The sequence below is a fragment of the Fukomys damarensis genome, unplaced genomic scaffold, assembly GCF_012274545.1.
Source record: "Fukomys damarensis isolate Sample0158 unplaced genomic scaffold, DMR_v1.0_HiC HiC_scaffold_16, whole genome shotgun sequence".
Taxonomy (NCBI): domain Eukaryota; kingdom Metazoa; phylum Chordata; class Mammalia; order Rodentia; family Bathyergidae; genus Fukomys; species Fukomys damarensis.
In genome coordinates, this window is record NW_022900928.1 from 45,712,007 (window position 1) to 45,736,181 (window position 24,175).

The following is a 24,175-nucleotide window of genomic DNA, read 5'->3' on the forward strand; positions in this document are numbered from 1 at the left end:
TTCCTCTGACTTCCTCAGTGTTTGTTTAAAAGCATGTTGTTTGGTATGCATCTATTTGTATACTTTTAACATTTTTCTTGTTGTTGATATCTAGTTTCATTCCACTGTAACCAGAAAATATACAGGATATTATTTAATTTTTTTGAAATTTTAAGACTTTTATATGGCTTAATAATTTTTTTGTAGAGAAAGTTCCTATGCTATGAAAAGAATGTGTATTCTGCAGTTGTTGGATGAAATGTTCTATAAAGTTGTATTAGGTACATTTGATCTATAGTGCAGTTTTTGTTTGGTACCAGGGATTGAACTTGGGTTCTTGTGCTTGTGAATCAGGCAGCAGAACCACTGAGCTAAATCCTTGGCTATCTATAGTGTAGTTTAACTCTGATGTTTATATAGTACAGTTTAACTGTTTGCTTGTTTCTTTCTTTCTAACTTCTGTTTTTTTATTAGTACATGTTCGTAGTACATAATGAGTACATTTATCATGGAGAGTTGGTGCATATGTATCACACATCTTAAAATTCTTTTTTCATCCCCTTCCTTTCCCTCCTCTCCCTCCCCTTCCCTTCCCCTTCCCTTCTCTTCCCTTTCCCTTCCCTTCCCTCCCCCCCATCCATCTTTAGGTCCCCTTCACATTTGCAAAAGATCTATTTCCCTATTTACTATTATCTATCTTTTAGTTTGTTCTTTTTTAATGTTTAGGATTTGTCTTATAAAAGAAACTGATATTTAAGCTTGTGGGTCTGACTTATTTCAATTAATATTGTTGTCTCAAGTGCTCAGCTTTGGCAGCACATATACTAAAATAGAAACAATACAGAGAAGATTAGCATGGCCCCTGTGTGAGGATGAAATGCACATTTGTGAAGCGTTCCATATTTTAGGGAATGAGTGGGGTGGGGTGGGGAGGGGCTTAATCTTTTTATATAAGTATCCATTTCTTTTAAAAAGTGCAAGTAAATATAGGAAGATACTAACTCTGCATTGTGATATATGGATTGCTTTTCTTCTTTTTTGTACTTTTCTATACTTTTAAAGTTTCACAAAATTAAAAGGATGCGGTGATTATGGGAATTCTGTACCTGTAGAAGTCACATTATAATGAATTAATTCTCAGTCAAATACTAAACTTTTTATAGAAATTATTTCTAAAAATTTTATCAACAATGGGTGGATGGACTTACTCTCTATGTAATATGAAATTATCTATTTTATTAAAATTAAAAATGACACCATAAAAATATTATGGTCTCAAGGTGCACCCATTTCCATCAGTTGGAGTGGGGTATTGCAACTCCCCTCTATTATTGCAATGGAGTTTATCTCTTCCTTTTGGTAATATGTTTGTTTCATAAAATTGTGTGCTCTGATATTAGTTGTATATAAATTTATAATCATTATATGCTCTTGACTAATTGATCCCTTGATTATTCCTGCTTCTTTTCTTATTCAATTTCTTTGGAACACCACTTTAGATTCTTTCACTCTCAGTCTTTGTGTCCTTAGTGGTGAGGTAAATTTCTTATAGGCAATATACTAGATGTGACTGAAAAAATACAGTGAATGTTTACATTTAAAAAATGTATTATACTAAAACACACATTCCCATTAACCCATTATGGCTTGTGTCTAGATTCCTCCCAAAGCCTCATGTGGTCATAGGATCTTTTCAGAGTTGGCTGGATGTGAAGTGTGTGATGCTGGGATCAAGGGTGAGTGATTACTTAATTAGTCTAAAGATTGGCTTGGCATAGTTCTAGGTAAGATTAAGGGTGCCCCACCCTGGGTTTGAATGCTATCTGCCCTAAGGTTAAACCTAGTTAAGATGTGAGACAAAAGAGTTTCTCTTCTCTTTTCCCTTGTCACTTGATGCCTTCTGTCCACCATGAGTTGTTTTTCCTCTGAAAGCCCCCTCTGCCACGATACCCTGCCTTGGAGCCAGCCACTTATGAACTGAAACCTCTGCAAACTGTGAGCTAAATAAATCTTTCCTCCTTTAACTTGTGGGTGCTGGGTATTTTAGCAATGAGAAAAGTAGCTAAGAGAACCTCCTCAAAATACTCCTTGCTTTGAGCACATTTCTTCCATCATTCTTCCCATTTTCTACACTTGATCTTAGCCACAAGGCTAGAAGTGATTTTTTTGCCATTTTCTGAAGCAATTCTGGAAGTCTTCTTTCAGGGAAGTAGGTGTCATTAGTTGTGCTCTATGTCTTGGGGTATCAGTTTGTTTATGCTATGTTGAGTTTATTTCCAGCTGGATACCATAATGTAATCTCCCTGTAACTCTTTTTTAGCTTGATTAGTGAGTTTGGGCACAGTGTGTGCTGTATCTGAGTCAGAGAGATGCACTGTCTCTGCAGGTCATGCAAGAGTAGGTAGGGATACTCTAACAGTTCAAGCAGGAGTGTTGTGGATAATGTGAGGGGCACCACTTTTGTTTTCTCCTATGATGGGAGCATTGGCTCAAGTTAGGTGATGAAGGTTTCCTTAGGCACTGTTGATGCTGGCCCTGTAACTTGAGTGGGTCTCTCATACTGGCTGCCCCAGTAGTGTTGAGGGGTCCAAAGCACTTGTTGTCTGATTAGACACTGGTGCAGGTCTAGATTATGTCATAGGGAAAAGTAGCACGAATAATCACCATACCCGCTTTGTGGCACCACACCTAGTCTGTTTCCATTTTTTCCTCTTCTCTTATTTTTTCTTTCCCTTCTTTCCTTTCCCCTACTTCTCCCATTTCTTCCTCTCCTTTAAACCTTTTCTTCCTGTTTCACATTATCTATCATACATTTTGATTTTTATTCACACTTCCAGTTTCTCACACCAGAGAAACTATTTGGTAACCACACCTAGTCTTGATAGTAGTGTGTGATCTAACAAAATGAGAGGGCGACTAAAAAAATATGAAAAAATGTAAAAATGGAATTAAAGTGTTTGAAAGTGGGGAGGGGAAGAGGGGGTGAAGGGAGGGTGGGGACAAGGGGAAAAAATAACCAAGACCTGGCATGTAAAGGTACAAGATCCCAGTAATGAATGTAACTGTACTGTCTACCTAGAATGTACCAATAAATTCAATTTAAATTTTTTTTAAAAATGAGAGGGCAACTTATTCAGGGGACCTGTGTAGTATGGTCACCATGTTATTATTCTTTTCTGCTACTGCAGATATGTCTGGAGGACCCCTTCTCTCTCCCAACAGATCATGCTTTCAGACATGCCTGGGGCTGTTCTTGCCCCAATTTCCTCAGCTGTCATGTCCAGCAAAGATTTGAGTAGGGGTTTGGCTAGGGACCGGGGGTTTGGCTCAGCGGTTCTGGCGCCTGCCTCACAAGCACAAGGTCCTGAGTTCGATCCCCGGTACCCCTCCCCCAAAAGCAACATTATTAAATAAACAAAAAAATAAAATATTGGTTTAAAAATAAATAAAAATATTTGAGTGCTTTGTGGCTTGAGCCAGGCAAAATTTCCCAGTTGAGGTGTTTGAAGGAGTGATGGTATGAAGATGGCACGGGAGTCTCTCTCTGGACCCTGTATGTGTCCTAGGATAGGGACAATGGCCTGGGTTTCTCTCCAGTTGATGTGTCTGCCAGGGATTGAGCAGGAACAGGTTGAGGCTGGAGCCAGACAAAATTCCTCTGAAGCTGAGGTTCCCACAGGAGCAAGTGAAAATGGTATACAGCCAGTTTTTATTTGGGCCAACTTAGTTTCTGCATTCTGGGGGCCGAGTGATGGCCTAGAGCCACAGGGGCGTTGCTGGGGATGGCGCTAGCACATCTGTGTGTTGGAGAGAAGCACTAGAAGCTGTTTTCTTCTCCTTGTTAGTGACAGGCACTTGTGCACAGCACTGTGATGGTGGAAGCCATGCAGGCAACTATCCTCCATCCTGGGTCCCACTTGAAGCCACATGGGACTGACTGCGTTCCTGGTCTGTGTCACAGGGCAGCTTCCCCGACACCCATCCTTAAAGAGTGGTGCCCAGAACTCCCTTCCACATTGCAACACCCATTCCCCACAACAGCCCTCACTGGGTTTGTGTCAGTTACTCACTGAGCCAGTGCAGTGGAATGTGTGGATTCCCAGACACAGGAATATTCAGGGGTTTCTGATCCCTCAAATACTCTAAAATCAGACAACAGGCCCCCTTTCAAGATGGCTCCTGGCTACAGTACTCTAGATCACTGGGAAATGAATTCCTTTTCCTGAGTCAGACTACTTCACAAATCTCAGGCCTCTTATTTACTTAGGCTATTAGCTTATATGGGCTATGAAACTTTCCAATAGCTAGGAATGCCAGTATCTGTGTTGATGGAGTCTGTTAAAACTTCTTCACCTTTGCTTCTAGGGAGTGGAGACTCCTCTTCAAGGTGGGGAGCCAGAGACACGGGTGATGTGACATTGTTTCTCTTGCATCCAGTTAGGGTTTGTATCTAAATGTCCCCTTAGAGCCTGATGTGGTAATAGGAACTTTTGGAATGTGACTGGATTGTACAAACATAGCTGTCTTGCTGTTAGGAAGTAGGGCCTAGAAGACAGACCTAGGTCACTATGGGTGGACCTGGAAGGTTCCATCTTGCTTTCAGGCTCTTCCTTCTCTGCTTTCTGGCAAACATGACACGTGCAGCTTCTCCTCTTTCATGTCCATCTACCATGCTGCCTTGCCTTATAGCCAGCCAACTGGACTAAAACCTCTAAAAGCTGTAAGCCAAGATAAACCTTCCCTCCTTTAATTTTCAGGTGTTGGGTGTTTGTCCCAGCAATGAGGAAAGTGATTTAGATACTTACTATACCAGTTCTCTGGATTTTACAGGCTTCATTTTCTACTTTTGAATTCTAGTGTTCTCTCATAGTCATTTGCCTTAATATGCAACTATACACCTTTGCTTTGGTTCTCTGTGCAAGAGCAGGTAAGTGTACTGGCTCATCTTGCCACACATACTGTGTCTATATCAATATCTATATATCTGTATCTATATCTATATCTATATTTTTTTGGTACAAGAGATCAAACTCAGGACCTTGCACTTGTGAGGCACGTGCAGTGCCACTAAGCTAAATCCCTGGCCCCCACTACACAATATTTTAAAAGGTAAGAACAATTATACACTTTGAACATTTTAGACTTGGGTAATATTTCACTAATACTGATTATAAGAAATGTTGCAAGAAAAGTGTGAATCAGGAATAAATTAGGGAAAATGACAACAATGATACAATTCTGATGTCTTTCTGGATCCAAGTCTTAGTCATCAAGCAGAAATAAACCTCAGTGAGAATGCTCCTTCAATATATATATAAATAAATCAAGAAAATGAGAGTTCAATTTTGTCAATTTTATTGAACCAATAAAATTCCTACTAATAACAATGAAATAAATTTCTGCAAGTATAAATGTGATACAGTTTAACAAAACCCATTGTTCTGTACCTATAAATAGATTTTCAAAATGTCATAAAAAGTGCAGTTATGAATTGTTAACATGTTAATACACAATTCCTTTATTTCAAATGTGTGTGTCTTGACTCACTAACAGTTCCTTCTTTATCTGTTCAAATAATATTACCCATCCCTCCAAAAAAGAAAAAAGGCATTAAAGCACTAGAATATTACACATAAACTGATCCATTCAGGTCAGCTTTAGTCAGAATTGTAAAATCAGCAACATAAGAAAAATAAAACCTAGTTATACATACAAAAAGCTTTCATGGTTCTATAATCTCCTTAACTGCTGACTCATATGGAGGGCATAAAGAGTTGAAAAGGCTTATATGGTTAACTATCTTAGACTATATCTACAGCAGGGTCTGGTTTGCCAGAACAAGTTTAAAGTGGCTGTTTATTAAGTTTGCTATTTTTAGAATTGAAACTATAAAGATAAGACTGCCATTTGACACTGAACTTGTGTGAATCCTAAATTGCATCAATGATCTATTTGATAAAGCTTATTCTAATTAAAATCCGTATAGAGTAATAGACTGATACATAGAGCAGTCTTAAAGATCATTTCATCTGCCTTACATTAGTCCAAAGTCACGTGCTTTGTAGAAAAGAAAACAAAATTACAGTAACAAAGCACAGGACTACAAAGGCAAAACATCACAGCTTCTGATTACATTGAATAAAAAGTACCAAGGAACACAAAGGATAATTCTGTATTAATACTGATGAATTAAAGAACTATAATAGACGTTTCACAGCATGCTACATATATTGCTCACAAATAAGGATTAAATGATGTCTAAAATTGAAAGTCAAGAAGTTGGCAATCTGATTTCATGTGCAATTCAGCTACAAAGTCTTAATATATACATTCATTATGTAGCTGCCCTGCAAAATCAGGACTAAAAAAAAAAGTTTTCAAGTTCAAATCCTATTTCATAAGTTGAAGGATACATCCAGTTCTTTCATGACCAGGAAAGTAATTTTTAGGTTTTAAGGAGCTAATCCAAGAGACAAGGTCACCCTCCAAGGTGACCCGACAAGGCTCTTGTTTATCTGCTCAGATTGCATGTGGATGGCTTGTGGTTTGTTTTCAGTATCTATTTTATTTTGGGCTAAAAGTATTATTATGTGAAGAGAAAGAAGAAAGAGAAAATTGTACTGTCTCTCTAGAGAGGATATATGAAAGCAAAGAAAATATTTGTACTAGATATAGAGTTTGGATCACTTTCCTTGGTGAACAAGGGTACCGTTTGACTCAACTTTTACTTAAAAGAACCAGAGAGATTGGAAAAGGAGAAAACAGTCTCTCAGCTTTCCAAAGGAAAATTTCTGGCCACCCAACTGATACGCTTCCTTTATCCTCCATTTGATCCTTCCTTATCAGACTTGGGGGAGCCAGATGAAAATTTGTAAAGACTAGTTAATTTAAGAAACAGATGTGGAATTAATTTAGTTCTGTATCATAATGTATAACAACTAATCAGAATCTGAGAATAATATTTTAGCATTAAAGACTGAAGATTCTTCCTCTATAATATTCTTTCTGTAGAAATTATACATTCACTTTTAAGAGGTTAACTTGAGGGGTGCAAGAAAATAGATTGTTTTAGCAAAAATTTTTATACCAAAAATTATATTTATCATATTTAGACTTATTAATGTCTGATGATGTCCTAAGAACTATAAATGGGGCATTTGTTCTAAAGGCTACATGATAGTAAGCACTGCATTCTTTCAAAGATTTTCACAAACTTTCAAAAGAACCAGATACTCTCTTCTTTCCCCTATACTTTTCTTTTTCTGTACTTCATGGTGGTGCAGTCATAATTAGGTTAAAGCCAGAGTGAACACTTCATATGACTGAATAAATCTTTCAGTCTCCAGGTAGGCTACTGGTTCACTTCTGGGCCTTTAAAGAGATATATTAACATTGCTATCAGGTTGTTCATGACTAAGATGGGAAACATGCTAATACCACCAGAATTCATATTAATCTATACTTTTAATCAGGGTATTCACCTTCAAGTCAGACAAACATCTATAGATAAACATGTCCCCTGCTAGAAACCCAAGGCAGTTTAATCTCAAACAATGCTGAGTGCACACAGGCTGGAGAGGAAGAATTTGCATTTCTGTCTGTAATGGTATAATCTGGACATATCTGAAATGCAACAAGGGGAATAAAGGCTACAAAGTCAATGCATTCTCTTTTCATCCCATAGAAGATACTTCCTTCCATGAGAACAAGGTAGGGACTGGGGGCTAGAGGTTTGGTCTAACCTAGGAAAGCCTAGTCAAGCCCTTAGGTACCCAGTTTTGTGGTATTTTAATGGTGTTCTGAGATTCAGCCAGACCATATAAACACATATCAATGTCCTCTTACAAGAAACGTGTTTCATGGCCCAAATGCCACCAATAAAACAAATAACTGAAACATCATTCCATTTATATGCCAGAAATTTCCTGTTCCACTAGAGGGTTACAGGTCAATCTGGATTGCTAGAAAATTTTAACTTACATTCAAATAACTTGGACTAACACCAGTATTCATTCATCATCTAATATAGATCCAGGTTATGATGGCAATTTAATCACTTTAAAATCCTGCTAAATGCTAAATTCTGCATGGTAGAAATAGTTCAATTTCTGTATCATGTATAAATATAAAGATTCCTACTTTGATAGAAGGCAAAATCTTTTATGACTTATTTAAAATATGGAAGTAGTATTACTGAACAACAGAGAGTGAACCCATGAAAAGGCTGGATACTCTGAATTTATAGGCTCTTTGGGGATGAGGTAGAGGAGAACACGATATTTTGGCAGTTGAGAAAAGGGGTGAACACAATGGGGTGGACAAGATCACACTGATGTTGCTTAATATCTGATAGGGTGTCAAGGGCAAAAGTCAGCCAAAGTACAAACGGATGGTTGAGGGATTTAGAGGGAGTCGTGACAAAGCCATAATCTTCATGAATGGAAAAAACATAACTCAGAAAAGTAAATGCTGGTGACTATCAGCAGGTGGCTGGTGATGTTTGGTTTGGATTGTGAAAGGTGTTCAGACCAAGACAGGCCGAGAGAAGGGAAAGAGAGTGAAGGTGTGTACAGGTTGAGGCACTTGGAGGAAGAGAAAACAGGGTGGAAAGAGAGGACTAAATGCAGGTAGGAGCTCCCACGAGAGAAATGTTTCCTTTATATTAGGTGCATGATGCCGAGGAAAGCCACCATCTCAGCACTATGTTTCATATATTCTTTGAAAACGTTTCCTCCCTCACAAGGCTATCTTGACATATACCTCTATCTCTGTAATCCACCTCACCCCCAGCTATTTTTGTTCTAGGTCTCACCTGAGCAGATACTGCTAACTAAGCCAAATTAGCGTGGAAATAACCTCCACCTTCAGTGGTCATTTAAATTCTGTTGACTGAGATAAATACATTCATGCTACAGTACTGCTTTGAGGAAAGACTACTTAATTTGATTCTCAGTCTCCACAGAGATATAACAGGGAAACACAGTTTTTGACAGCCGCCTAGAATAGATTCTGATTATACAGATTATGTAACTTAAAACTCGATCTGAACAGAGGAGCCACATGTCTTTCAGTTTACTACTGAACTGTTCTAAGAAAATAAATACTTATACAGCATCACTGTTGCATACTTTTAACTCCATGCAAGACTATTTGCATGAGACAAAAAAGATTTTCTAGATAAAAGAGAAATGGAGATCTTGCTTTCCAGAGAAACTTCTAAAATACAACATAAGCAAAAACAAAACAAAACAAAACAAAAAAACAAAAAATCTTATTTTACTATCACAGTGCAAACCCTTTTAAAATATGCACTGAAATTTGCTTTTTCTCCCTGATGAACTGTTTTTAGTTAAGAAGAATCTTACCATCATATATGCATGCACCCTAAATGTGGTGAAATATTTTACGTACATATCTTTAATTGCTGATAAATTTATTTTGCTGGGGCATGAAAATCTAAGATTTTGGGATAAAAACTTCATACAGTCAGAAAGGAAAAAGTTGCTCTGAAATAATACCAGTTGAACTTCAGAAGTATTAAAAATCATTAGGAGACACTATAACACAAATAAAATAGGGGCTCTGGTTCAAGTTCTATATCATTTTTACATAAACCTTACATTTGTTTTTCTATTCTAAAGAAAGGCCTGCATCGCTCTGCCATTACTTGGGTTTAAGGCTATAAGGCCATATTCCAGATTCCATGTTAGCCATCTTTTATTTAAAGTACCCCAAGTGAGACAAATTCTTCCTGAGACTGAGACAATGTACCTAGCAAAAAAAAGAAAAGAAAAAAAATGAAGGAGTTTTGTCTCAAAAGCCTCTTTTCCCCTAATTCTCACAAGTCCACCTGAGGAAGCCTATTCTGAAGGGTTCAGTGAGGCACCTGCCTGGCCCCTCTTGTAGTCAAGTGGGTTAAAGAACAAACTGAGTTTCACAGGGGAGGTTACTTTGATATTTCTTAAGGTGATCTGAGAAGTTAAGAATTATTATCAAATCTGGAAAATTTGAAATTCCAAACTAAATAGACATTATTCAAGCATATATCTCAGTGAATTATTAGAGTAATTTTAACACAATAAGCAAGGTATTAAAGAGTTCACATTCATGTGTGCTTTTTTTCATGTATTCTTGCACATTTAAGTTTGGCACAATGTGACCCCAAAATGATTAGCACATAATCACATTATCATACCAATTGAACCCAGGTATCTTTTTTTAAAAAATATTACATTTTAATATAAAAAGCTACACTATAAATTACTACATAATAAATTCAATTCTCTTGAAAAAAAAAAATACCACCCTGGCAAACCGCAATCAAATTTCAAGTTTGCACTGAATAGAGAGAGTTGATAACAAACTCATTGTGAAAAGGGACTCATAGCCTGAAACAAATGCTGCTGCATCTTACCTGGTGCATGAGCATCTTTAGAAGTCAGGCTGATTTACTGAAGGTTGTAAATACATTGTTTCATTTTGCTTTTAGTTCAAGCCACCTTAATTTCCTGATTAACAAAGAGATGCATCAATGTTGAGCAAAAAGAAATTCTGCTAGGAAAGATATCTGTTAAAGGCACTAACTGTTACCATAACTCAAACTAACTACATTTCTGGGGGAAAAAAATAAAAGAACAAAAAGTGGCCATTTTAGTAACTTATACCTTGTTTCCCCTTTTGGTCTAAAGCTCATTTGTATGGTTTCTGTGAGAATTTCTCCTATTCAATACATAAAAATCATTTTTCATCCTGTAATACAGTTCACCTGCACAAAATGATAGAGCTATTGATTTAAATGATTCTAATAAAAATGCAAGAATAAAAGATATCCTCACCCTGAAAGTCCTCAAGTTAGGAAAATTAAATGGACTTTTATGTTTCCATCGATGTTCAGCCATTCTCTTCAATACTTTCCTTGTAGTTAATACCTATCTATACAATGAGATATTGAAAAAAAATCAATATATGGTATATGTAATAAACAAAACAAGAGATCTGGCATGAATTCTTCAAATAATCTCTTTAAATAAACCACCCTGTCCTGAAAAATATTATTGGTCAATTTTTTTTCCTCATGGAAGATTTCAAATAAGATCCTTGAATCCAAAAACACAGAACTACCTTATGTTAATAGGTTTACAGTCATTTTTGTTTTTATATCTGGAACAAAATCTAAAGAAAAGCAACCTAAAGCATTGTACTAGAGAAGGATGATAAATGGAAGGGGAAAATGATTGAACTAATCCATGATTATTTCACAAAAGAAAAAAATAAATCCTATAAGATAAGTTTAAAATGAAATTTCTGTGGCAACTATAGTGGAAAAATTTAACTATATTACTTACTATGGAAAAATGGATATGCTTTTAAAAATTACCATATATGTGTAAAATTCAAGTCACTTTTAATTAACCAAAAAGTGTTTAAGCAGTGCAGTTGTGTCCTACTGGATAGTTGTAAGCATCTCTTTAGGCACTTCACTGGTTTACTAACATAATACAAATTAAAGCTATAAAACACATAATGTTGTGCTCTCTGAAGATAGTCTAATCAAGTAACATAAACCAATGCAAAAATGTGACTTTTTTGGCCACTTATTCTTCCCCTATGACTTGATACCTTTTTTAACCAGTTGTCCAAAGAGATTTTTCTGGGGAAGGGAATGCTTTGGCATTATAAAAAGAATATTATTCAACCCCAGTAAGGTAAAACAAAAAAAAGCCTAGTGCAATAAAGAAATTTCAGTAAAATTTCTTTATGGCTGTGTTTAAAAGGACACTTCTGCAGTGATATGATAGGGGAAAAGTTTAGTTGAGTATTTTTTAGAACATATTGCACTCTTTGTTGTTCAATCACATTAATGCATAGAAACACAATTTTTACCTTTGAATTATAAACTGTTTAACCTACTGTAAGAAGAAAATAATGGAAAATTATCTCTAAAAGCCTAACAGAAAAAAATATAAGCATATTAACCATCCTTTGCAAATTGTAATATAGAAAAAATTCATGAAAAGAAAAATGTGCAAAGAAAATTTTTGGTCAGTCTTGTGTGGGTACAAGTTTTTATGTGGTGAATGAATGAACTATGATCAAGTGTGAGCACTGATTTTTTTAAGGTGACAGGATCGTTGTCAGTAATAAAAAGGATTGTGCATAACTACTTTTCATAATATATTCATATATATATATATATATATATATATGAATGATATGGAAAATTGAACTTTCTGTTGTAAAAGAGAAAATAGATGAATTTGGTATTTCAGTAGCATGCTATAGAATTCATCATGATTAAGTTCACATTAAATTATGGACAATGGCTGTATCACATTTCACGTTGTCGCCAATAGCAGGTAAAAAAACAAAACAAAAAAATCTACAAACAAGAAAACATACAGTGCCTGACAAATAATCTCCTGGGGACACAACTTTGGTGTCCAGTGAGCAGCTTGGTTCAATAGCGCATGCTTTTCTTTTACCAGATTTAGGACACAACATGAAAATTATAGAATGGTCAGATGAAGTCATTCTTCGCTAAATTCCAATATCTGAAGAACAATCGCAAGAGCAGATTGTAAGCGCTTTTCCTTATTTAAACCAAAAAGTAAAAAGAAAACAAAACAAAAAAACCACATATAACCAACCTTCAAAACACTGAAGTTAAGCATTAACAACCACGTTCATGATTTATGATCGTTGTCCAAAAATCCAACTATAAACAATAGTAAAGTAGTGCTCCTCAGTATTATTTTTGCAACTGTTAGTAATGTTAAGCATCAAGAAAAAATAAAACACATCATTGCACATTACAGCCGGGGGGGGGGACAAAAACAAAACAAAACAAAAACCAGCTAAACTCTGACACTAGAGAATTGAATAATTTTGATGCTGTATCTCAAAGAGCTTCTGATGTAAATCATACGTGAAAAAGTCTTTACACATATATGACACTGTCCCTGGGTGATACTTCAGGTCAAATGCCGAGTTATGGCACGAAGAGCATAAAGTAGTTCAGCTTGCATCCGTGCTTCCATTAAAAGTAGATTAACATGAACCTAAAAATGAGAATGTTATCATATTAGTAACCACAGGAAAAATGTTTAAAAGTTTTCATATATCAGACATTGACAAGAGTTTTTATGTGTACACAGACAATATATAAACTTGCATACCTAGGCATACTTATGCATGTACATAATGGAATATGCAAACCTGCATTTGTAAAAAATGGCTCTATAAGCAGTAACAACCCATAATGTCTATAAAATTCCCATAATGCATATATATTATGTAAAACCAATCAAGCATTTAGATTATAAAAATAATGTTTTTTAGTTATTTTCCCAGTAATTATGCTTCCTTCTAAAAATCAATCCTACCTTTTATTTATTTTTCTCTCATTGAGTTTATTGGTACATTTTAGGTATACAGTACAGTTATATTCATCATAGGGATCTTGTACCTTTATATGACAGGTCTTGGTTCTCATTTTTTCCCCTTGTCCCTGCCCTCCCTTCACCCAATCCTACCTTTTTTTTAAGCAGCCTATGTTTATTACATAGAAAGCTTTTAAAAAATTTCCTTGCATTTACGTGAAAAATACTAAAGTAATATCTGATGCTTAGTGCAGTTTGTAATTAGTATCTGATACTAGTTAGCTATGCAAGGCTTCCTTAGAGTATCGATAAAAGTGTGAAGAGTACTTTCAGGGATATTTCTCAGCTGACAGGTCAAAACATCCCAAAGTTTTCAAAATTTACATGAAATATTTATTTTGATATCAGTTGACTATATTGTGGATGTATAAGGTATGACTGAAGAATACAGTGAAGGTTTAAATTTAAAAATATTTATTATAGTAAAAGACACACTGCCCTCAATCCTCTTTGTTTTGAATATACATCTATCATTCTTGCTCCTTTCTGAATCAGTCCTGGAAGTCCTCTTTTGTGAGTGCCTTTAGTTGCACTATTATGGCTGCCTCAATGTCCTGAATCAATTCAAAATGTTTACCAGGGGTATTTTGACTTTGGGAAAAAGCCAGAAGTCACATGGTACAGATCCAGTGACTAAGGCATGAAGAAACATCGTAATTTTTTTATGAGCCTTCCTCTACTGGAATGCTGTACTAGGCAGCAGCATTCACTGTATATTTTGATCATGCCTTGTAAAGACACTCACTAAAGAGTACTTTCGGAAATGCTTCAGAAAGTATTAAAAATGATGGGATAAGTGCGTTTGACGTGAAACAGAATATTCTGAGGGGGATTAATGGCAATGTATCTTTAACTATAATTCTAAAAATTTAAACATTCACTGTACATTTTAATTATTTCTTCTATTCCCCTGATGAAAACAAGAATTTGCAGATAGAATTTTAAAAAGGAAAATGGCAAACACAAACATGGCATAAAGATCCATCAAGGAGAGATGCTGGAGATAAGACAGACATTTTTTTGGTGTGTTGGCTTGAAGACTTTAAAAAATGATACTAAGGCATAACATTTTTGCCAAGGTCAGACAGCTAATTAGTGAATGTAAGGACCTAGAAAGATTTTTCTTAACTTTAAGTTTAGGAACTGTTATAAAGGAGATTCTTAATAGTTATAATGTGTAGGAAGAACTTAAAGCCAACTCAACACTATGATGTTGATAAAGAGCCTTTAATACTAAATTATTAAATTGAGATGAAAAGCTATTGTTCTGGGCTGGATCCACCCTGGGAAGGAGAGCCATGCTTTCTCCTGCCCCAGCCACTATCACTCAAGTGCCAGGAAGGTAGAAGTCCCCCCGCCCCCGCATGCACTCTCAGACCTCCTGACTGTGCCAGTCTTTGGACCCACTCTGCAGAGGCAGAGATGGTCATCAAGGGTATTTTTCTGAATTCCCAACTTTGAACATCTTTAAAGAAAGGGTGTGGGAAACCTGTAATAGAATGTTGTGGAGTTCAACCATTCAGAAGGTTGGGGAACTCAATCTGGGCCTTGCAGCCAGAGGTCAGTCAGCGTCATGGGGTTCAGCCATGAGCTAACTGAGACCAGGGGTCTTGCATCCTTGCTCTGTCTGAGCCATTAAATGGTAAATACATTATATTGAAATTTTGTTCACTGCAGACATGTTCTGGACTGCTTGATTTCAATTTAATTCAAATGATGTAAGGGTGATAGACTAGTGACTACCACAGGTGGTCAGTGTCCAAGTTGTGCTTGATCTTAATGTGTTGCTGATTGTATCAGTTGGGATAAAGCATTGCAGTTGATTTGATGAGCTGTTTTCTCTGATGTTATGAAGATGAGAATGTCAGTGGGTCGTTAGAGACACAGAAGCTAGGGCACAAATATATCAGGAAGATTTGGGTGATAATCCAGAGATTAAACCAAGGACAGTCCGACAACAAAAATAAAAATGAGAAAACACTTAAGCAAGACAGAAGGACAGACTTCTATCTAGTTCACCAATGGCAAACAGTAGCGCAAATGAGGATGAAAAGGCTGATAGTGAACCACCAGGACACTGTGAACTCAAAGCACAGGAAGTAACAAAACAGATCAATCAGGCTCTAGAAAAATTCAAAAAAAATAATTTCCCAGATAACCATAGATAGTGAGCAAAATGGAAGTCGCGATTCGAGACTCTAGAGCAGAAACTGACAAAAAATAGATGAGCTCAGGACCATGATAGAAGCCATGAAGACTCAGCATAAGAAAGAATGGAAAAAATAAACGCCCAGCATAGGAAAGAAATGGAATCCATAAAACAGATTCAAACAGATATCCAGGAGATTAAACACTCCATAGTGTACGCAACAGAATAAAAGAATGTGAAGATAGACTTTCAGATATAGAAGATAAGATTGCAGTCAGTGACCATGAAAAGAGAGGTCTCTTAAACACAGTAAGGGATCATGAGAAATCAATCCAACAACTCCTAGATGATGCAAAGAAGAATAACATAAGACTGATAGGAATACATGAAATAGCAGGAGAAAATACAAATGACTTTAAAAAGCTGTTTGCAGAATTAATGACAGAAAACTTCCCAAACAGAGGGGAAGAATTTAACATTCAGATAACTGAGGCATATAGGACCCCAACTAGCTGCAATAAAAAAAAAAATCTACACTTAAATATATAATAATCAAGATCCCAGAAACCCAACAGAAGAACAAAATACTATAAGCAGTAAGAGAAAAGAAACAAATCACATAAAAAGGAAAGCCCATCAGAATCAAAGCAGACTTTTCAACACAAACCCTTGGGGCAAGGAGAGCCTGGAATGAGATATTTCAAGTACTAAAAGAAAACAACCTCCAACCTAGACTGATGTATCCTGCAAAACTCTCTTTCAAAATGGATGGGGAAATAAGATACTTGCACGACAAAGAACACCTGAGAAATTACATGAATACCAAACCAGCACAAGGAATTCTAAACAAGATCCTCGAAAAAGACAATGAAGGCAACAACACCATGAGGCCCAACAGAGCAAATCAAATAGGCAAGGCGAGAAATTAAAAGGAGAAGGTGAAAAAGTAAAAAGAGTCAACAAAAGGACATAACAGGACAATAATAAGTCAGTACATATCGGTTATAACCAGCAATGTCAATGGCCTCAACTCACCAATCAAGAGAAATAGACTGGCAAAATGGAATAAGAAGCAAAATCCAACAATATTGTTGTATACAAGAAATACACCTAGTGCAAAAAGAAGCCCATAGACTGAAAGTGAAAAGATAGAAAACAATTCTCCATGTGACAGGAGCCCAGAAAAATACAGGGGTAGCAATCTTATTTGCAGACAAAGTAAATTTCAAACCAAAACTGATTCTAGTATTATTGATGTAGGATGGTACTGTATCATACCTCTATGAATGTAAAATATCTTGTACCTGCTTTATGATACATAATAGGGACCATGCTTTATCAGAGCTACATTTAATATTACTCTAGAATGTTCTCTTTCCAGATGATGATTAAGATGCTAATAAAAAAATGGTGCCATTTACCCAAACTGCAACAGAACTTTGCTGTTTTCTGGATATTATTCTTTTCTTAGTTTTTTTTTGTTTTTTTTTGTTTTGTTTTTAATGGAATGTGCTGAATGTCTATAATTTTGTTCAGATGATTGCAGAACCTGGAAAAGCTGTTGCTGCTATCGATGCATAACATACTGCTATTATTAGCCTTTTTATATAAATATAAATATATATATACATATATCAAAATATAAAAAAATATATATATATATTGAATTTTGGGAAACTTTAACGGTGCTGCCAACTTTGGAAAAAGTCATCCCAGTTTATTGTGCTGAGTTGGCATTGTACAGAAATGGATAGCCATATTGGTCTAGAAATGTTAATTTTTTTTTTTTCATGTGTACAGGGGTAACACGTTGTACTAAATATGTAAGGTCATATCTATGTGGGTTTGATTACAGAAACTAATAAAGTATTCTCTAAATAATGAAAAAAAGAATAACATAAGACTATAAGAGCAAGAAGCAATTTAAATATGTACAGAGACCATTTTCATCTCCAGAATTAAGGATTATTTTAATGTTACATCATTGCCTTTTCTTTTTTACTTTCCTTTTTAGTTTTATTCTAGGATTCCCTATTTTTAATGTTCATATAGAGATTTCTTTAACTGAAATACTGAATAGTTTCTTTGGTGTGAAAAACTACAATAGTACACAGGATCCTAATGAGATAATTAATAATGTGAAATAGGAAGTAAAGGGCTAAAGATGTAGGGAAAGTGGGAAAGGTGTGGGAAAGGTAATAAGGGAGAGGAATAAAATATGAGAAACTGAAAAAATGGAAATAAAGTGTTTGTAAATGGGGAGGGGAGGAGGGGGTGAAGGGAGGGCAGGGACAAGGGGAAAAAATGAGAATGAAGACCTATTATGTAAAGATACAGAATCCCAATGATGAGTGTAACTGTATTGTATATCTAGATTATACCAATAAACTCAATAAAAAGAAAAAAAAAGCTATTGTTCTAATAGGTTAACTCTGGTGGCTAGCTAGTGCTAAAAAATCTCTGTATGGATATGCCTTTTGGGCCAAGATACAATGATACCTATTACAGTTTCTCAGTAGGTTTGGTTTTTAAGAATAGAATGACAATAAATTCCCAATGACTTTAAAGATATGTTTTTAGATCCAATCTTTCAAATACTGATCCTAAAACAATTTTATACTTTATGTTGAACAAAGCATATAACCAAAATTTAGTTAATAGTTAATAAATTTGAATTAAAAATTTTTAAAACCTAGCTAATCATTAATTTATTAATAATTTATTAATACTTTATTAATTATTAATTTATTACTAATTTATTAATACTGTCAGGCATCGTTTTTGCTAATCAATACTTATTATACTGAACATGTGTCTATGGTATAATGCTTGGTCATGAAACTGTTACCTTTTCTGAGTGTTTGAACTGACGCCAGTAACTATCATACATGCGCTTTGTAGTTCTTTCAGGATAGCAGGTCACCGTCTTAATGTAAACCTTCAGGCTTCGTTCAAGTAACTGATTAACTTCTCCATAATCATAGTCATCATACCTATGAGCATGTTGACAACAGCTTTAGTATGACAAAAATCAAAAATTTCAATTTCTAGAGTTGTACGTAAGACATTTACTGTCTATTAATTCCATATCCAAAGTTCATGAAGTCATCTAAAAATTATTTATTGTCTATTATGTACCATGCACTCTTGTAGGTACTGGAGTATACTAGTAAAGAAAAAAATCAATTTCTGGTCTCTCATAGCTTAAATTCTATTAGCATATAAAGGGAAAAATGAAAAAGATAAGTAGTATGGAGGTGAAAATAAGTGCTGTCTGTGCAAAGAAAATGGATCTGCAGTCTGTAGTCTGTAATAGAGAGTCTGGCATTTGAGCAAATACCAGAAGCTGGTAAAGAAGACTTAAATTCTGTTAGTGTTTATTTAAAGGAGTAGCTATAATATATGTATATACTTTAAAATGTAATGATTCTCACATAATTTATTGTCTAGAATGCTCAGTGGGCACACAACATTTTTTTATACCATAAAAAGTTCTGGGACCAGAATGTTTCAGACTTCAGTTTGTCAGATTTTGAAATACTTGCATATACTTTATTGGTTAAACATTCCTAATTTGAAAATCCAAAAACTAAAATGTTCCAATATCCAAAGGTGCAAACTTAAGGATTGGATTTCAGAGGATTTTGGATGTCAAGTTTTCAGATTTAATGTTTCTTACAGAGAATGTTGTATCACTGGTTGCACGATCAGGAAATTTTGTGGTTTTAGTTAAAATTATGGAAAATACTTGCTGAACAAATTAAATTCTAATTTATTCCATAAAGGTTTTCTGATAATATATCAGAAAGGATACAGTATGTAGTCAACTTGAATGTATTCAAAACTACAAAATTTGTTTCTGCAAATCCATTTCCAAAAAAAAGATTCCAATATCCAGCTCAAAAAGCTCTATCTCCTAAAGGAGCTTTCTTTATTACACCATTCAATTTCATTGCCTCATTTATTCACTGTCCTTTCAATGCTAGTTTCCTAAATTTAGCAGCTGTTAATTTATATTGACTGATACGTTTCAGTATTCTTATGATGTGAGCTTATGTAACCTTTATGAGGACAAACTCTATTCTAGTCTTGTTTATGCCTAATTACCATTCCTTAAAGAAAATTTAAAACTCAAATCAAACAAATCAGGATTTATTACAGTGATCTAAAAAAAGAACACTTTAAAAAATTATATTTTCTGAGGAAGGCATTTGAAGTTTCGTCTGATTATTCAATCTATAATGATTACTGATGCTTTTCCCCTTAGTAAATTCTTACTGTTGTATTTGTATGTGCACCACTGTTAATCAAATGAGTAAAAATGCTTCTCTATAAAATAAAATCAAGAGCCCATATATAACATTTTCTCCCAGAATCAAATACTCCTAGATGGGATATAGATAAGACTGATGTTAGAATTTTTACTTCAAAATGTATACAACTGTTTGCACACCAAACATACCTGATCCCAAACATACAGTGAACATAGTTAAATAAAGCTCTGCGCAGCGTGGTTGTGTCAACATCCTCATGGGTTGCCATAGTGTTATAGGTGAGGTTGTAGACCATCCGAAACTTCTCATCAAGAAGATGTCCAATGTCAGAATACAGCCTGTTCACCAGGGAGAAACCATGATTTTCCCAGGTATAGTCCTGAAAGAATAAAATGTATCTAATTGCAAAATGAACATTTTCCATTTGAACTGTTTTTGTTAAATAAAATTACTGAAACAAGTCAGTAAGGATATTTGTAATTTAGTTCTAGACTTGCAGCTTTACCAAGAACTCTTTGTATCAGTCTGTAGAAGACTGAAGTGCTGGGATGTTTCTTCATAGGGTCCAGGTATTGGGTATACTAGTGATAAAATATGGTCACCTTCTACAGTCATGTAGTGGGGTATACACAATACACCCTTATCTGAAAAGACACCAGAAAGTCTTGGAATGCTCCCATGTCACTAAACGTAGTGAGCTGGACATTTAAGAGACCATCTGAAATAGGAATGAAAGTGTGTTTAATTTAAACACATGCCTGCTTTAGGAGACTTCACATCACTAGTGTGGCCACACTTTCTGTGAGTGGGAGGGTAGTCCTTAAAAGCCTGTAACCTTATAAAAAGTCTTTTTATTACAAATGTGACCATATCATTTGATTTCCTCTCGGTGCCCTCAAAAGATGGGATGAACATTATGCAACTAACTTATAATAATGCAAGTGATTAAAGCAGACAGCAATTCTCTTTTGCCTTTTTAGAGGGAAAATGTTGAAATAATTATCCACTTATTGGGATGACAAAGTAGACTGAAAATTAGGATTAAAAAAAATAGAATAGGGCTGGGGATTTAGCTCAGTGGTTTGGTGGCCTGCCTTGCAAGCGCAAGGACCTGAGTTCAATCCCCGGTACTGAAAAAAAAAAAAGGATAAAAAAACAGTTCATATCATTTTATTTAGAAGTCAATTTATTTACATCTCAACAGTAAACAGTTAAAATGACAGAATTATCTAGTTTTTCTGAAATAAGAACATCTTATACCTGAGCTCGGAATGTTGGCAAGTGCTCTTCTCCTCTTCTGGCAAAGTCTTCATACCCAAAACCAGGATCTTCAATGTATCGAGAGACATCAGATGTTACAATCATGTCATCTTCAAAATCTAAGAAAATTAATCAAAGATCCATTGTTAAGGATATGGTAACAGTTAAGATAATAAAACTGAAGTTTTTCATCTTCTATGAAGTTTGGAAGTGATAATGCTGACTATATAAGTTAAATTCTCATAAAAAAATTGCTGAAGCTCAGAATACAATTTCATTATCAAATATAGGGAATTAACATTTGACTACAGTTATGTAAGCAAAGAACTGACAAAATAAAATTTTCTAAATGATAATAGAAAAAAGCAATATACTTGTTTTACTAAGTTCTTTATTACATTTAAAAAGACTGACATTTGTTGAGTACTTACTAGATACCAGGTACTATTCTGTATACTTAATACTGTATTTCTTTGTTTCATTAGTATAAAGAGAAATACCACTTAAGAAACTACTGCTAAGTTATCAATGTGACTGTTAGCACAAAATGTAAGAAATACAATGTGAATTAGCATAAAATAATGTGGAAAACCTCTAACCATTAAACTACCTAAACTAATCTGAAGCTTTCAAGTGCCTTTTAGTTCTCTAAGTTTCATGCTTATCCCTAGCCCAAACCTATAACTGCGGTGTATCTTCCTCATACTTCAGCATTCTATTCAAATGAACATACTAACAATCACACCTCTTTCCCACCTCTGTGCTTCCCCTCCCCTCCTTTCCCATCCCCTCCTTCTTTTGGTGTTGGAAGGGGATTCAACACAGGGCCTCATACATGCTAGGCAAGCACTCTGCCATTGAGCTACAGGCCCAAAATAGCATTTTCAGTGCTTTCTCTCTTAACTGTGTTACACTTTCCTTAATTTAGTTCACACAGCAGAAATGAAGCCCAAAATATAAAATATAGTAGAAATTACTGAGGCTGCTACGAAAACCAGTTTTGTGAGTTACAAAGTAAATTTAACTAAGAAGTGTGTCACAACTAAACTCTGTAAAAAAGTGTCTCTCTAGAAATGAAATATTCCCCTGACACTATACAAACCAGGCTGTTTCATATGGCAAATACTGATAGTGGTGTTGACTATTATATTGCTGGTTCTTCTGGTGTTTTATGATAAGTTTTTATTTTGCTTATATACATTTGTTATAATACTGACTTTTAAACATGTTAAAATAATAAAAAGTGATTAAACAAATAAGAGAATTGCTCTGAGGAAAAATCTCTACTTATTTTAAAAGTAGGAGTAAATCAAGACCAGTTTTCTTGATATCTTTGTCTATAAAAAGATATATACAGCCAGGCTTGGTGGCACACGCTTGTAATCCCAGCACTTGGGAGGCTGAGGCAGGAGGATCACTGTGAGTTCAAGACCACCCTGGGCTTCATAGTGAGTTCCAGGTCAGTCTCAACTACATAGTGAGACCCTGTCTCAAAAAATGAAAAGAAAAAAAAATGTTAACCAAGTTTTGCCCCAAATTTAAAAAAAAAAAAAAAAAAAAAAAAAAAAGATATATACAAAGGTCCATCAATCCATCTATATTTTGTTTAAGTGTTTTCCCAAGCTCTGTGTGGTAAAGGATTGGACCCCACAGTGTTTTAGATGATGGTAGAAATTTAAGAGGTGGGACACAGAGGTGGGGTCTCTTAAATTACTGGGGAGATGCCCTCAAAGGGGATGGTGGGACCCTGGTATCACTCTTGCTTTGGTTTCCAGCCAGGGAGGCAAACGCTTTTGCTGTGCCACATGTTACCACCAGGAAGTGCTACTACAGACCTAAAGTGATGGGGTCAACTAATCGTGGACTGAAAAATTGGGCAAAAAATAACCCTTTTCACTTTTAAAGTTCATTATCTCAGGTATCTGTTAGAATTACAGAAAACTTTAGAATACTTTATATAACCATCAAATTTAGGTCTGATGATAGATAACAGTTTAAAAAATGAGATGATTTATTTCCTTAAATGATTCACACATATTATGGCCTATTTTATTAAAATCAGTACATAATATTTGAATAGGACCCAAGAGTTGTGCTAGTCAAATTCAATTTCAAAGGCTGAAGTGCCTATTCAAGGGTCCAAGAAGGTAGAGACTGGGATACAAATTATATTGTCAATATTTTTAAAAAATCCTTTAAGAAATATTTGTATCAATCCCTAGTGATCTTAAAGCTCTTCAAAATTAATGTCTGAAAGCAAATGCATATTATTAACCTTAATAAAAATGTTTACATTTTTTTTTATAATTATTTAAGACCTTTATTAACAGGTGCTTGCAGTTTGTTGACTTTTTTGAAAAAATCAAGTTGTAAACTTTTATTACAAATTAAAAATGAAGTTCTTAAAAATCTCAACTTGACCAGATATGAAACAATTTAAAAACCTTTAAAGGTGTATTGAGAAAAACCAGGCTTTTTTTAAAAAACACGTTTGTCATTACCAAAAAGAGACGTCTTTAGGTAAAAATAATAAAAACCCCATGCTGCATAGATAATGCAGATAGTTCTAGTTATCTGGTCAATGGGCAAAAAGCAAGCACTTAAGGTCTTCAGTTCCCAATCTTTTGTTCATTTCTTATTGCTGGAATTTCATATTCGTTTCTTCTTGCTGGATGACTAAACCGGATGATGGTAGAGATGTTAAGCCGGTATTTACTCAGCCCCGCCCTGCTCAGCCTCGGGAGCGGACGAATTCTCAGCTGGTGGATCGGCTGCTTTAGTCTCTTTGCCATCTTGTGGTTTAGGGTTCTCTGGGCGTCTGCGTCGGTAATTGAAGTTGCGCCGGTACCGACGTTGAGGTGGCTGCTGACCTTGGGTCTCATCTCCTTGATTTTCTTTATCCTCTTCATTGCCGTCCTCTCTAGGCTGTCTTTGGCGAGGAGGGCCCCTGCGGAATCGTGGTCTATAACCTCGATACATATTCTGTCTCACTTGTCTACCTTGCTCTCCTGCACCCTGGTTGTCAGCACCCTCCATCACTTCTCCCTGCACAGGAGGGTTGGAATACTGTGGTC

At 35.3% G+C, this 24,175-nt stretch overlaps 1 protein-coding gene and 1 non-coding gene across 2 annotated transcripts in view; one reads left to right on the plus strand and one right to left on the minus strand.

The window, feature by feature from the left end:
* Positions 1 to 778: 778 nt before the first annotated feature.
* Positions 779 to 886, plus strand: LOC117286405. Its single transcript, XR_004517578.1, has one exon. It is a non-coding gene; the product is annotated as a U6 spliceosomal RNA (small nuclear RNA).
* A 4,964-nt stretch (positions 887 to 5,850) lies between these two features.
* Positions 5,851 to 24,175, minus strand: part of Sesn3 (sestrin 3) — a 35,210-nt gene continuing 16,885 nt past the window's right edge. The window contains exons 6-9 of the mRNA XM_010633650.2: positions 21,102 to 21,220; positions 20,030 to 20,220; positions 18,416 to 18,560; positions 5,851 to 13,037 (exon numbers count right to left, since the gene is read on the minus strand). Coding sequence (XP_010631952.1) covers positions 12,951 to 13,037; positions 18,416 to 18,560; positions 20,030 to 20,220; positions 21,102 to 21,220 — 542 coding nt within the window. The 3' untranslated portion in view covers positions 5,851 to 12,950. The remainder of the gene's footprint in view (positions 13,038 to 18,415; positions 18,561 to 20,029; positions 20,221 to 21,101; positions 21,221 to 24,175) is intronic.